This window comes from Sphaerodactylus townsendi, linkage group LG11 (genome assembly GCF_021028975.2).
Source record: "Sphaerodactylus townsendi isolate TG3544 linkage group LG11, MPM_Stown_v2.3, whole genome shotgun sequence".
Lineage (NCBI taxonomy): Eukaryota > Metazoa > Chordata > Lepidosauria > Squamata > Sphaerodactylidae > Sphaerodactylus > Sphaerodactylus townsendi.
The window spans coordinates 1,508,092-1,520,626 of NC_059435.1; the positions used below are offsets into that span (position 1 = coordinate 1,508,092).

A 12,535-nucleotide genomic window follows, 5' to 3' on the forward strand; every position below is an offset into this window, starting at 1 on the left:
ATATATACCCCACTTGCTTTCCCAACATCAGATCCTCTGAAGATGCCAGCCACAGATGCAGGCGAAATGTCAGGAGAGAATGCTGCTAGAACACGGCCATACAGCCCGGAAACCACACAAGCACCCAACATGAGGTCAGATTCTTTACCCTTCTCTGATACAAAATCCCTTCATCATCTCAGTGATCCCTTTTTGTCCAGTTCTGCAATTTTGCCTCTGGGATGAAGTGACACAGTATCCCAAATAAAGCCACACCTGGACCCAAACAGGGGCATTGTAATACTGGCTGTTTTATTTCATTTCATTTCATTTCAACCTTTAATGGCATACAAATTATTTCCATTTAAAAGAGAAAAGAGAAACAAGCTCCTATGAAGAGATTGCTTTTGTCCACCTTGGCCATGCAGAGCCGACATGTTCACTGAGCTGTCCATTTAGAACTGCAAGATTTCTTTCCCTGTCAGCCATGGCAAGCATAGACTCCAACTGCACATATTTACAGATAGGGTTTTCTGTTCCAACGCACGTCACTTTACACCAACCAACACTGAACTTATCTGCCATGTTGTTGTCCGTCCATCTATCCAGTCAGAGAGATCCCTTTGGAGCTCTTCACAATCTACTTCAGTTTCCACCATCTTGACATGCTACCTGTGTATTTCACCACAACTCTACTCGCCATGGTTCCAGGTCATATATGAACCAGTTCTGTACCACTTGCCACAAGACCAATCCTTGTGGGACCCCACTACTTACTTCCCTCCATTGAGAGAACGGGCCATGGGGTCCTACTCGCTGCTTCCTGTCAATTAGCCAATTTTTAGTCCACAGGAGGACCCATCCTCTTGTCCCACGACTGGTGGGGAATCTTGTCTTTTCAAGACCTATTTGAATGTCAAGGTATATAATGTCTGCCAGAGCAATCTTATCCATGTTTGCTAACTTTCTCAAAGCACTCCAAATGGTTGGTAGGATTGGATTCTCCATTGCAGAAACAGTATCTTACAGTGTTCTTACATCAGGATTTGCTTCTCTGTATGATCAATAATTCTGCCTTGAGCAAGTTTCTTCTGACTGATCCAGAAGGACTGCTTGCTCTCATTATCTTTTGACTCCACTGTTTACGGTTTTTTCTTTATGAAAATGCACTTGCTAGCTGAGGCCCTTCTTCATGCATATGACTTAGTGGGCTCGAGGACATGGCAATTTGCGCTACAGTTAATCTGTGCATTTTTAGAGTGCCACAAGAGTCTTTCACAGAAGCCAAATGCCAGTGCGATCTTATGTAGAGTTACTCCAGTCTGTCCACTCAGTGGGCTGAGATTGAAGTATCTCTATACAGCACAGCACCCTTTTCCTTCTAGAAGCTCACCAAGTTATAATGGAGCAATCCAGGTACATGGCTATAATGGAAGGGACCTCATTCAAATTTTACCAATTGAGATATTCTAAAAAATTTCTTCCAGACTCTGAGATTCCCCCCATATTACACTTTAACATGACCTCACAGGGGGTGTCTTCTAACACCTCTTTCTCAGAGATGATCTATTTCTGACAAGGTTAAAAATGCAGCTGCCTCCAAGTCTTGTAGTGACTCCGGCCTTTTCAGGCCAGAATCGTTCTCTGCCTGATTGGGGCTGACCCAGAAGTACAAATGCAAAAACAAAAGAGCACTCACCAAACCAGCGACAGCAGCTGTGGAAGTTGCAATGGCAGGGATGATCTTTCCAGCAATCCGCTTCGTTTTGAGCCGGTCTGCTGGTTCGATGTTATACATTCTGGCTCGCAGATTAGATGCAGCTGTTATAAAATCTATGTGCCCATTACTGTCATCGTCCTTTTCAAAGGCAAGCTCCTTCATCTGCAGATCACCTGTTCAGACACAAGGTCACTATGCAGAATTATCATGTATTTAGCTTTATTTTCCCACAAATATTTCATTTAGCCAGCTGGAGAGATGTAGGATGCTCACTGCCCTGGTCCTCTTGCCCTGGTGACTCTTCATGGTCTCCTGGCACAAGAGACTTCAGGCAGGGTGCTGCCAATGACGCCTGAGCACTGGCATAAAGACCAGACTGTTAGGTGGATGCAGTCAGTGTCCTCCATGGCCTCAAGTCAGGGCGTCACTCCCAGCGATGGTGCTGAGCGATGCACTGGACACACCGTGAAGGGGTCTTCTCTTCCAGTGGAGCAAAGTCATCCAAGCTGGTTAGGTCACACCTCCAACTGTTCAGGCAGGGCTGTGCAAAATTTTGGCATGCTCTCCTGGACTGTAGGGAGCCACCCACTCCCGGCCATGCAAAAGCCCTTGCTTCCCTTGAAACGTTAGCTTTGCTACAACTCAAGACCCGAGGGCGGGCAGTGGATGACTTCGTCCCACCGGAGAAGGCGCCTTCAGGGTAATTCCGGTGTGTTGTTCTCCTACAGTGTGGCTCACTCATCCAGGCTGGTGATATGTCCCAGCCACCAGACTAGGGTGGGACATCTCAAAGAAACACACAATTTTTGAAAGTAAGAAAAAACATACTACCTTAATTGGGGTTGTGCGAGCTGCTGCAGCACTTGCCTACCAAAGCACTCGCTTCTGCCAATTCACACTGGTCCGAGAGGTAATGCCTCGTGAAGGCTGAGAAGGAGGACCAGGAAGCTGCTCTATAAATTTCATCAAGAGATGCTCTGGCTGCCAACGCAGCTAAGGTGGCCGCTGACCTGGTGGAACGGGCTGCAATTCCCCCAGGCTCCTCCCGCAGCCATCCTTCATGTAGCTTTTTAGCCTCCTGGTGACAGCAGCCTTAGAAGCTTAGAAGTCCAACACAGTTTTCTCCACTGAAGATAAACGAGGAGTCAGTGCTTTGTGAGCCCTTTCATCCTATCCATGTAGATGCGCAGGGCCTGCCTCACAGCCAGCTGACGTCGTTCCTCTTCCTTCAAATGTTTGGGTTTGGGGCAAAAGGAAGGAAACGTTATCACCTGAGACGTGTGAAATTCAAAACGGACTATGGGCACAAATGAAGGGTCTAACCTCAAGGTAACTGAATTTCCCTGGATGATCCAAAGCTCCCGTCTAATCGATAGAGCCCCTAGCTCAGAAACCCACTTGGCCAATGTAATGGCCACTCAGAAGGCTACCTTCCATGTCAGGAGGCTCAAGTCCACAGAGCGCTTTGAGGGCTCAAAGGGTCTCTTAGCTATGGTTTTTAGCACCCTTCTCAGGCTTCATGTCAGGAATCTGTGGCATGCTGGGGGGTGGGGAGGAGGGCAGTGGAAAACGTTTAAGGCTGTTTGATGATGTATGTCTGTACCCTCTGTGTCCCAGTGTGGCCGCAACAGCCGCCACCTGAGTATATCTGGCTTTAACCCCATTTTCCACCCAGCAATCAGGAATAAAAACAATGTCCCTGCAAGATGGCCTCAAGGGGTGCACATCCTTTTTTTTAATGCCCAGCTCCTGAAAGTCTCCCAGGCGTGGTCACATATATGCCTGGTTGACTCCCTGCAGCCCTGAATCATCACTTCAAAGGCCTCACCAGGGAATCCCAACCTTTCCAGGTCCGACCATTCAATGGCCACAGAGTCAGATGCAGCCAGCAGGGGTTTGGGTGGAAAATCGGTCCCTGGCTGAGGAGGGCTGGACGAAGCGGCAGCTGCTGTGGTCTTCCCGGAGTCAGCTCTGTCCGGTCGGATAACCAGGGCCTCCTGGGCCAGTGCGGAGCCACCAGGAGGACTGTGCTTTCTCCGCCCTGATTTTCTGAGACATCCGCCCCAGAATGGATATGGAAGGGAAGGTGAACAGTAGCCCCCGTGGCCTCTCTTGTCTTAGGGGGTCTGTTCCCTCTGCCTGGGCATCCTGGAAATCATAGAACAACCCACTTTGCAAGTCCATGATAGATTCCCCAAACCTGTTTAGATTGAAAAACAGAAGGATGAAGGGACCACTCCCCCTGGCCTGTTTCTGCACGGCTGAGCCAGTCATAGAATCGCAGAGTTGGAAGAGACCCCAAGGGCCATCTAGTCCAACCCCCTGCCATGCAGGAACACCCAATCAAAGCACTCCTGACAGATGGCCATCCAGCCTCTTTAAAAACCTCCAAAGAAGGACACTCCACCACACTCCGAGGTCGTGCATTCCACTGTTGAACAGCCCCTGACTGTCAGGAAGTTCTTCCTAATGTTTAGGTGGAATCTCTTTTCCTTCACCTTGAACCCATGACTCCTGGTCCTAGTCTCTGGAGAAGCAGAAAACAAGCTTGCTCCTTCACCAACATGACATCCCTTCAAATATCTATACATGGCTACCATGTCACCTCTTAACCCTCTCTTCATCAAACTAAACATCCCCAGCTTCCTAAGTCTTCTCCTTGTAGGGCATGGATTCCAGACCTTTTACCATTTTGGTTGCCCTCCTCTGGACCCATTAAGCTTGTCAATATCCTTCTTGAATTGCGGTGCTTAGAACTGTACACAATATTCCAGGTGAGGTCTAACCAATGTAGAATAGAGAGGTACAATAACATCCCTTGATCTAGACACTATATTCCTATTGATACAGTCCAGAATCGCATTGGCTTTCTTGGCTGCTGCATCACACTGCTGACTCATGTTCAGTTTGTGGTCTACTAAGACTCCCAGGATCCCTTTCGCATGTGACATTTCAGATACCACTTATGTATTTTGCCCTAATAGATAAAAGGTTGCTCTCTGCCCTTGACAAAACAGACAAAACTTCCTGGTGCAAACGGCGGGTCCTAGTATTAACCTGGCGATGAATGTAGGCCTTTACTGTGCTGTTATCTGTCTGCACCATAAAGTGGTGTCCTTTGATCAGATCACTAAACACCAAAAGGGCATTCTTGACAGCACATAGCTCTAGACCACTTAAGCTGTTTGCATCCTCCTGTGCTGCTGTCCATTTGTCTTGAGTCACTTTCCCCCGGATTTGAGCACCCCAAGCACCCTTACCATAACTTGGTGTACCTGTACAAAGGGAACACTCTTGTTCACATGAGCGGCCTGAATCCACTCTCTCAGCTGAGGCTTGAGACTAAGTGAAAGAGGGACTGACCATTGCCTTCTCCCTGCAATGTCTTTCTGAAAAGGTATCAGAATCCACTGCAATGACCTGGCATGAAGCCCGCCTACCCCTCGTCACCACATCTACCGTTGGCGAAACGAGGCCAAGCGAGGCTGCCGAGGCCGTGAGTCCTCCCGAGTGTTTGTGACACGGCTTCACTGTGAGGTCTATAATCTTTTGCTGCTTGTCTGCAGGTGGGAAGACCTGGCCCCTGGAAGTGTTTGTTTGGCTCCCAAATGCAAAATCAGGCTACTCTTTTCTCTGTTCGCAAGGAATCCACATTGGCTCAGCATCTGGACAGTTCACTGCGTGTGGTTGAACAGCATTTCCTGCGACGGTGCGCTGATCAGTAAATAGTCCAGGTATGGGTAAACATGGAGGTGGGCCGCCACCCCAACCAAAACCTTCAGAAAATCTCTGGGTGCCAAACAAAGGCCAAAAGGAAGGGCCTTGAACTAGTCATGGATGCTTTCTATATAAAACTGAAGGAACTTCTGTGAAGCCTGCTGAATAGGGACACATGGAGGCAAGCTCCCTTGAGGCCCAAGGACATCAGGAAGTCCTCCAGGTGAAGAGCCTGTAGAATCGACCCAAGAGATTCCATCCTGAATTTTTTCTTTCTTACCCACCGGCCTAGACTTTTAAAGTTGAGAATGGCTCTCCACTCCCCAGATTTTTTGGGCACCGCAAAGAGGGGAGAGTAAACCCCTTTCTTGTGGTCCTCTATAGGCACTTCCTCTGTCTCTATGAGATGTAAAACTGCTTCCTGGAGAATACTGGCCCTCTGTTTCCCCTTGGGAGTGGGGGACTGGAAAAATTGTGGGAGTGGGGGAAATAGGAAATCTATTTTGCAACCCACGTTGACAATGTTCGGAATCCACTGGCCTGGGAGAAGACAGTCAGACGACTTCCAACATGGCAGTCAGGTGGAGCGGGACTTGTTGGGCCCTCTGGCTGGCCTTTTAGAAGGGAAGGACTTTTCTTGATTTTTCCCCTGGAAGGAATAGTTTTTTGCTGAGTGGTTCCCCTTCTGGTCTCTTGGAGCAAAGGGGCAAAAGGAGTGACTGCCTCTTTGCCTCTGCCTGATTTATCTTTTGCTGTGGACGAGGAGGAGGAAGGAACACCTTCCTTCTTTTCTTTTGAGGAGAATTTTATCCAGCGTAGCCTCTGCCTTGAAACTTCTCTGAAACCAGGTTTGCTTTTGTCAACAAGTCCACCTTCCACTTCTTCATCCAAAGATTTTGGTGGACAAGGACAGGCTGACAGCTGCATGTTGTCCAGCGAAGTGTCAGCTACAAACTGTAAAAACCCCTGAATCTTCAGGAGTGACCTTCTAATGGTCACTGAATCCACTTCTAAGACTTTTAACAGGTCTGAGTCAACCCCTGCTGCACGTATAGCCAGTGAACTGGACTCATGTGCTTCTTAAGGGCTGCTTCGTTTTTTCAATCGACTTGATTTTTTAAGGAAATTTTCTACAACTTTAAGAAAGAATTGCCCCTGAATGCAAAGTCACTACGGGGCATCCACCAATGGGACCGTCAATCCTGAATTGCATGTCTGGTTAAGGAGTAAAATGTTTTAGAGGGAGCATGCCCGGGGTCGCCCGCTGAGTCCTGAAGATCTTGTCCAACTGCTCAGGCAAGAAGCAGAATACAACTGGAAGGGAAGGCTGTTTCAACAAAGCTCTTGCTTCACGTTTGCAGGAGGCAGAGTTAGCCTCCGGATCAGACCTGGCCCCGCCTTCCTTACAGCCCAATGTAGCCACCACCTGAAAAAAGGTTCAAATAAACAGACTGGAGAGGTGCTCAGGCTGCAACAAATGAACTGATTTGTCCCCCGAGTCCTCTTCCCTCCCGGACCCGGCTCCTCTGTCCTTTTCAGAGATCAGCTCAAAAGAACAGTCTGAAGTGGAGTCATCTAAATCTCCTCGTGCTGTGAGCAATCTCAGCACCACCTCCCCTGCCGGCCTCGGAACTGCGCTGATGTGGCGAGGACTGCTGGGATTGGATCTCTCCCTCCTCCTCCGAGTCCCCTGGGTGGGAACGAATGCTCTTGGCAGGCTTGTTGCATGAGCTGCTCCTTTGCAAGGGAGCTGGAGCCATCTTGAGAGGCTCTTTTTGTGGCCTGTCATGATCAGGGCGCTTGCAGAGAGGGGTAGGAAAGGCAGCAGAACCCCCAGAGGGGAAATTACTGGGAAGGCTCTGCTGAAAGCAAGATAGGCCCCAGGGATACCCCTTCAGGAGTGGCAGGAGCGGGCTGATGCACAGCTGCCATTGTCAGTGTGCTTACTGGCTGAGCGAGGAGGCCTCCTTGCAAGTCGCCATCCACAGGCCCTCAAACTGGTGCTGGAATCTGCCCACAAGCAGGAGAGACCGAGCCCCAGTTCACTGACGGAGGCACTGGTACCATCTGGTGGTTTTCAACCTCTGGAGCCACCATCTGAGCCTGCTGCCTGTTTGGCCCAGCAGGGTCAGAGGGACTTGGCGCCCGCCCCTGAGACTCTTGAAGCTGTGGATGGCTCTGCCACCAAGCTGGGCTCCGGCTCCGGCAGTCCTGGCCAGATAAGTCCTGGAGGCTCTTCCAGAGACTCCTCTCTCTGACCCTGGCTCCCTGGAGGAGGAGATTTCTTTCAAGGTCCCTTGTCTCTTTGTGGTCCCAGATCCCGAAGGACTGGCAGAACCAGATGAAGAGGATTGTTCTGAAGATTTTCCCGAATCCACGGGAAGGAAATTGGCCTATCGAAGCTGACAGGACTAAAGCTAACTAGAGAGCCAGCACTTGCCCAAACAGCAGGGCTACTCAGACTGGAAGGGGACTGCCCCCCCCCCCCCCCCACCGTCCGAGGGAGTTTACAAAAAGTTTGCATAGCCCTGCCTGGACAGTTGAAGGTGTGACCGAACCAGCCTGGATGACTGAGCCCCACTGAAGGAGAACAGGGAGCTTCCATTAACACACAGCAAAAGAAAAAAAAGCCTCTCTCCCCAGCTTCAAAGCACAAGAGTCTAATGCTAATGCAGCAGCTCATCACAGCAAACTAATAGCAGTAAATAAACCGCAGACAGGAAACCCCCTACCTAAGATAACTGTTTTGCAGCTGAAGGTCACATGATCCTGACGTCATATCAGGAGGACATGAGAGTCTGCGACGTTGATGACAGGAGCTACGTGGAACTGCCCAGACATGAGACTTCTCTGCTGCGGCCTCATGGAAGAGCCTGCCTGAAGGGGGGGGGGGGGCATCCTGCTCTCCTTGTCTCCCACAAACTGCAAATCTGAACTGTTGGAAGGGCCATTTTTTGTCCAGGTAACAGGCCTGGAATGGCAGAAAACAGTTCAGGAAGCTGTGCCGAGAAAGGGGCAGGGGGAGGAGACTCGACCGCTGTGATCTGCCTGTTCTGCGCTTCGGCTCCCGCAATGCTGAAATGACATCGTGTCATGTTTAAATGTGATCAGGTTCGTTCCAGCTTTGCTTCCAGACTTCTGTCATCCAAACCTACTTGGAACTGTTTGCTGGATGTCCTGCCCTTCCGGTCTGCGGATGAGAAGCCCTTGTGATAAAAGTTATCTCCATGGATGGAGAACAAAATGGAAAGAATTCAGAATGAAGGCCTAGAAGGTGCAAGGAGACAACTGAGATGGACCTCTAAAGAGAAATAAAGCCCTTCCCCTGTGGTCGTTTGTTTCTTCTCTCGTTGGGAGGTGGCACAAAGGACCACCCACCCTGGGTCATGACATCCTTCTCCAGCGTCCCCACCCCCCAAATCTAACCAAGTGCCTCAACCTCTACTCACTCTGGGCAGCTTGGCTGGCCAGGATGGCATTCTCCAGCTGAAGGACAGCATTCCTCTCATCCTCGCTGCTTACTGGGATGGGATCTGGCTTCCTCAGCGTTTCGTCCGTTTGCACCACCTGCAATCACGGGAAGAAAATCACTCCTCTGTGTGATCCTGCCATCCTCCTCCCACACTTTGTTGAATGGGGCATCCCTGCACTGCAGCACCAGTAACACCATCTTGCAGGTTCAACTCAGGAACAAAACAGAGCTGCAATGGTGTGTTTATCCCAGGCATTTATAAATCTGCTTCACTCTTAAAGACTTGAATGTTCAACTGTGGTATTGGATTCCGTGTGCACTGAAAGTGTACATTGGCCATAATTTGGGAAACAAACTTCCAAAGAATACTCTGCATTTGTATCGAAAACGCTGCTAATAATCCAGCTAACACCCCATCTGCTCACAGGGGCCAACCAGATAGCCGGGAGGGCCCACAAGTGGAAGCAAGAGGCCAGAGCCTTTGTCCTCCAGCCACTGCCAGGCAGAGACTGGCTTCCTCTGGTCATGGAGGATGGACCTCTCACTCACCCACGGATGGACCTCTCCTCCGCAAACTTGCGAGGTCCCCTTTGAAAGTCACTGGAAGTCGCACCCATCAGTTTGACTGCTGCAATGAGTCACAGTCGGCACCAGTTCACTCCTGGCAGGGATTCCAGCTGCCCAGCTGAAGCAGTAACTGGCCTAATGCCCTAAAGGGCAGACGTTAAATTCCAGTGACTTTCCCCATTCACAGGCACCACACTAAATGCTGGGCTTCAGGATCTCTGCCAAAAGTGCAGCTGGCATGGGGCCAAGCCACCTCTGGGCACAAAGAGAAAGGGGGAGAGGGAAGGAGCCTCCTCACGGCTGGACTTACTTTGTTAGAAGGTCGGAACTCTTGAATCTTCATCCCAGAAGTTATTTTAAAAATGGTTTCTTCTGACATGTCCTGTGTTTTGGCGACAAGCAATGGCACAAGTTACACCAAGAGGTATCATGAGGTGAGCAAAGCTCTCTCTCTCTCTCTCTCTCTCTCTCTCTCTCTCTCTCTCTTTTAGCAGGAAGCCAAACAAGAAGGTATCAATTAGCAAAATGACATGAATTCAAATATGTTTTGGTTTAAAAACTTGATGTCCCTCGCTCTTCATCCAACATGGGCATCAGGCAGTTTGACAATCACAAAACACTGTCTTTGGTTTAAAAATTACATCCAAATAGAACAATAAGACCATCCTAATATCAGAAAAAGTCTACATTCAACAAAGTGCTTGGGCAAAGAAATAAATGCATGTTAGCTGAGGATCAAAAGCAAGCTCATTGCCAGATGGAGAGATGCAGAGAGGGCATTGTATAGTTCAGGTGCCTTTCTCCTGGGGAAGATGAGGTTGGTCAAAGCCATTTCAGTCCCACAACCAAGGTGTCAGATCCCCAAAAACTGAAACGAACTCCACAACAAGAACAGAGGTTTATTCATGATCTGGAGAACAGCTTGGAGTAGACAGTAATATGTTTCCACATTCCCCCCACATGAGAACAGCACTGAGAAAATATGCAGACAGGGTGATAGCACAAACTGAAACCACTGTGCTTGGCTTTGGTCAGCACCTGGCAATACAGAGCAGAGAAAGACATCCCATCCCCCACCCACTGGAGGCAAGAAGCAGCCCCAAAAGCAATCCAACTACTAGGCATCCTGACACAAGGTTAAAGCTGGACTGGATATCCAGCTCCTTCAAGAAAGCCTGACTTTGTCCAGCTGTTACCTCATGGGTGCCTGACCGCCCCCCCCCCCCAAATGGATTTATGCCATGGATCAAGAGCTAGTAAGCTTTTCCAGATCTGCTTCTTTCAAAGGGTTTTCTCAACACCCTCCTTAGAGGCATCTGGTCCTTCCCCGCTTTGTTTACTGTCTCCAGGATCTACCCCAACAATTCTCTCCAGCTAGATTTAAGAAGCCAACAGGACCAAGGGTCACATATGAATGATAGAGACCAAGCAGTTCATCTCTGTCATTAGACCTCATACAACTGAAATTCAACCCAACAATATTCCAGTAAGATTTACAATACCCTAATACAAGACACTCTTCTTGTTTTGAGAAGGACTACATAGCATTATAACACAGTAAATAGGCATTTGCAATAGACATTTCTACACCATCTCATCCATGTTGTAAACACAGCAAATCACATTCAATTTTTCAAAGAATGTACATAAATAATAGTTTCAAAGGGTATTCACAGAATCATAGGGTAGGAAGAGACCACAAGGGCCACCAAGTTCAACCCCCTGCAATTCAGGAACACACAATCACAGCACTCATGTTGTTCTGCAGTTCAACAGTTAGATTTGAATCCCATGGAACCTTAAAGACTAACATAATTTTCATGTGACCAACATGCTACAAAGAGCAGAGCAAAGACTTCAACCATTGATTAAAGGCTGGATTCTGAACTGTCACTTTCCTCTAACACTCATAAATACATTTGGTTCCTTATCAGGTTTCAGAATATTAACAGAAAATGTCAGGACAAGCATGAAATGCCCGTCCTCAAATTGGAAGCTCACCTTTTCTGTAAATGGAATACAGTAAATTGTTGCAAATAGTTTTGCTGTACTCACTATGAAGTTGTAGTGCCTAGAAGAAAAACAAAAATGTTAGCTGCTTGTTCCTCCATTTCCCTGCATTCATGAACAGTGCAAACGAAGATAGAAAATCTGAGACCATGTGAGTGAAGAAGTCTGCCCCAGGGACAGGGGCTGTCATGAGACACTGGTCCTGGACACTGAGGACTCTGCTGCAGAGCCTGAAGACATGGTAGAGTCAGAGCTGGCTCCTCGCGAGGAGGTGCAGGCTCCAACCCCTTCCCAAGGCAAGCAAGCCAAGGCAGAGCCTGGGAGAACCATCAGGGATCTCAGAAGAGCCAAGTAACCAGCCAGATGCACAAAGGAGACTAAGGCAGAGGCTACAGTTTTAGGGTAAAAGGGAAAGTGCTCGCACAGCTGCTAGGTCTGGCAGAAGGCTCTGCAAAATGGAGGCATCTGCATCTGAGGAGGACTGAGTCCTTGCAGGATCACAGCCTCAGTAACCAGAACTCCCTCTATAAACTCTTCCTCTGGCCTCCAGCTCTGCCTGTGCCTTGACTCTGGACTGAATTGACCATATCTTTGCCTGCCCTGACCCTGGGATGTTTTGGACCATGCTTCTCACTTGCTGCCCACCTGGGCTCTAGTCTGTCTGGCCACACCCTAGCCAGCACCTGCCAGGATCACAGAAGCTAGGAGGGCAGGCAGGGGGCAACCCACCCTTTGTCTAAAGCATTCCCTGGTTTAATTACCGTAATTGTTCATTTTTAATAGTGGACTCAGATGAGATAAGGAACGGGCTTTCATAACCGAACCAACCAAAAATCAACCTTGTTTAATCTCAGGAAGGTCAGCAATCCAAAAGAAATGACATCTCCTCAGGTTGACTCACTGGCCTGAGGAGGGCTCTCGCCTTATCAATGAAAATTGGATGCAGTAGAAGATCCTTTTTCCATCCTAAAAGGCAATCCAGGGATCCTTGTAAATCCTGCTGGGTTGTGTCGGGGTGGGACAGCACAGCTCTCTCCTGCTCTACTAATGTGGAACAACAAATTCCAATA

General features: G+C 48.8%; 1 protein-coding gene across 4 annotated transcripts in view; it reads right to left on the minus strand.

The window, feature by feature from the left end:
* The window catches only part of UBA6 (ubiquitin like modifier activating enzyme 6), a 118,575-nt gene that overhangs the window by 10,323 nt on the left and 95,717 nt on the right, over positions 1-12,535 (minus strand). For all 4 annotated transcript variants that reach the window (XM_048511712.1, XM_048511713.1, XM_048511715.1 and 1 more), the window contains 4 exons: positions 11,457-11,526; positions 9,766-9,837; positions 8,866-8,983; positions 1,679-1,872 (listed from right to left, as the gene is read on the minus strand). In XM_048511712.1, coding sequence (XP_048367669.1) covers positions 1,679-1,872; positions 8,866-8,983; positions 9,766-9,837; positions 11,457-11,526 — 454 coding nt within the window. The remainder of the gene's footprint in view (positions 1-1,678; positions 1,873-8,865; positions 8,984-9,765; positions 9,838-11,456; positions 11,527-12,535) is intronic.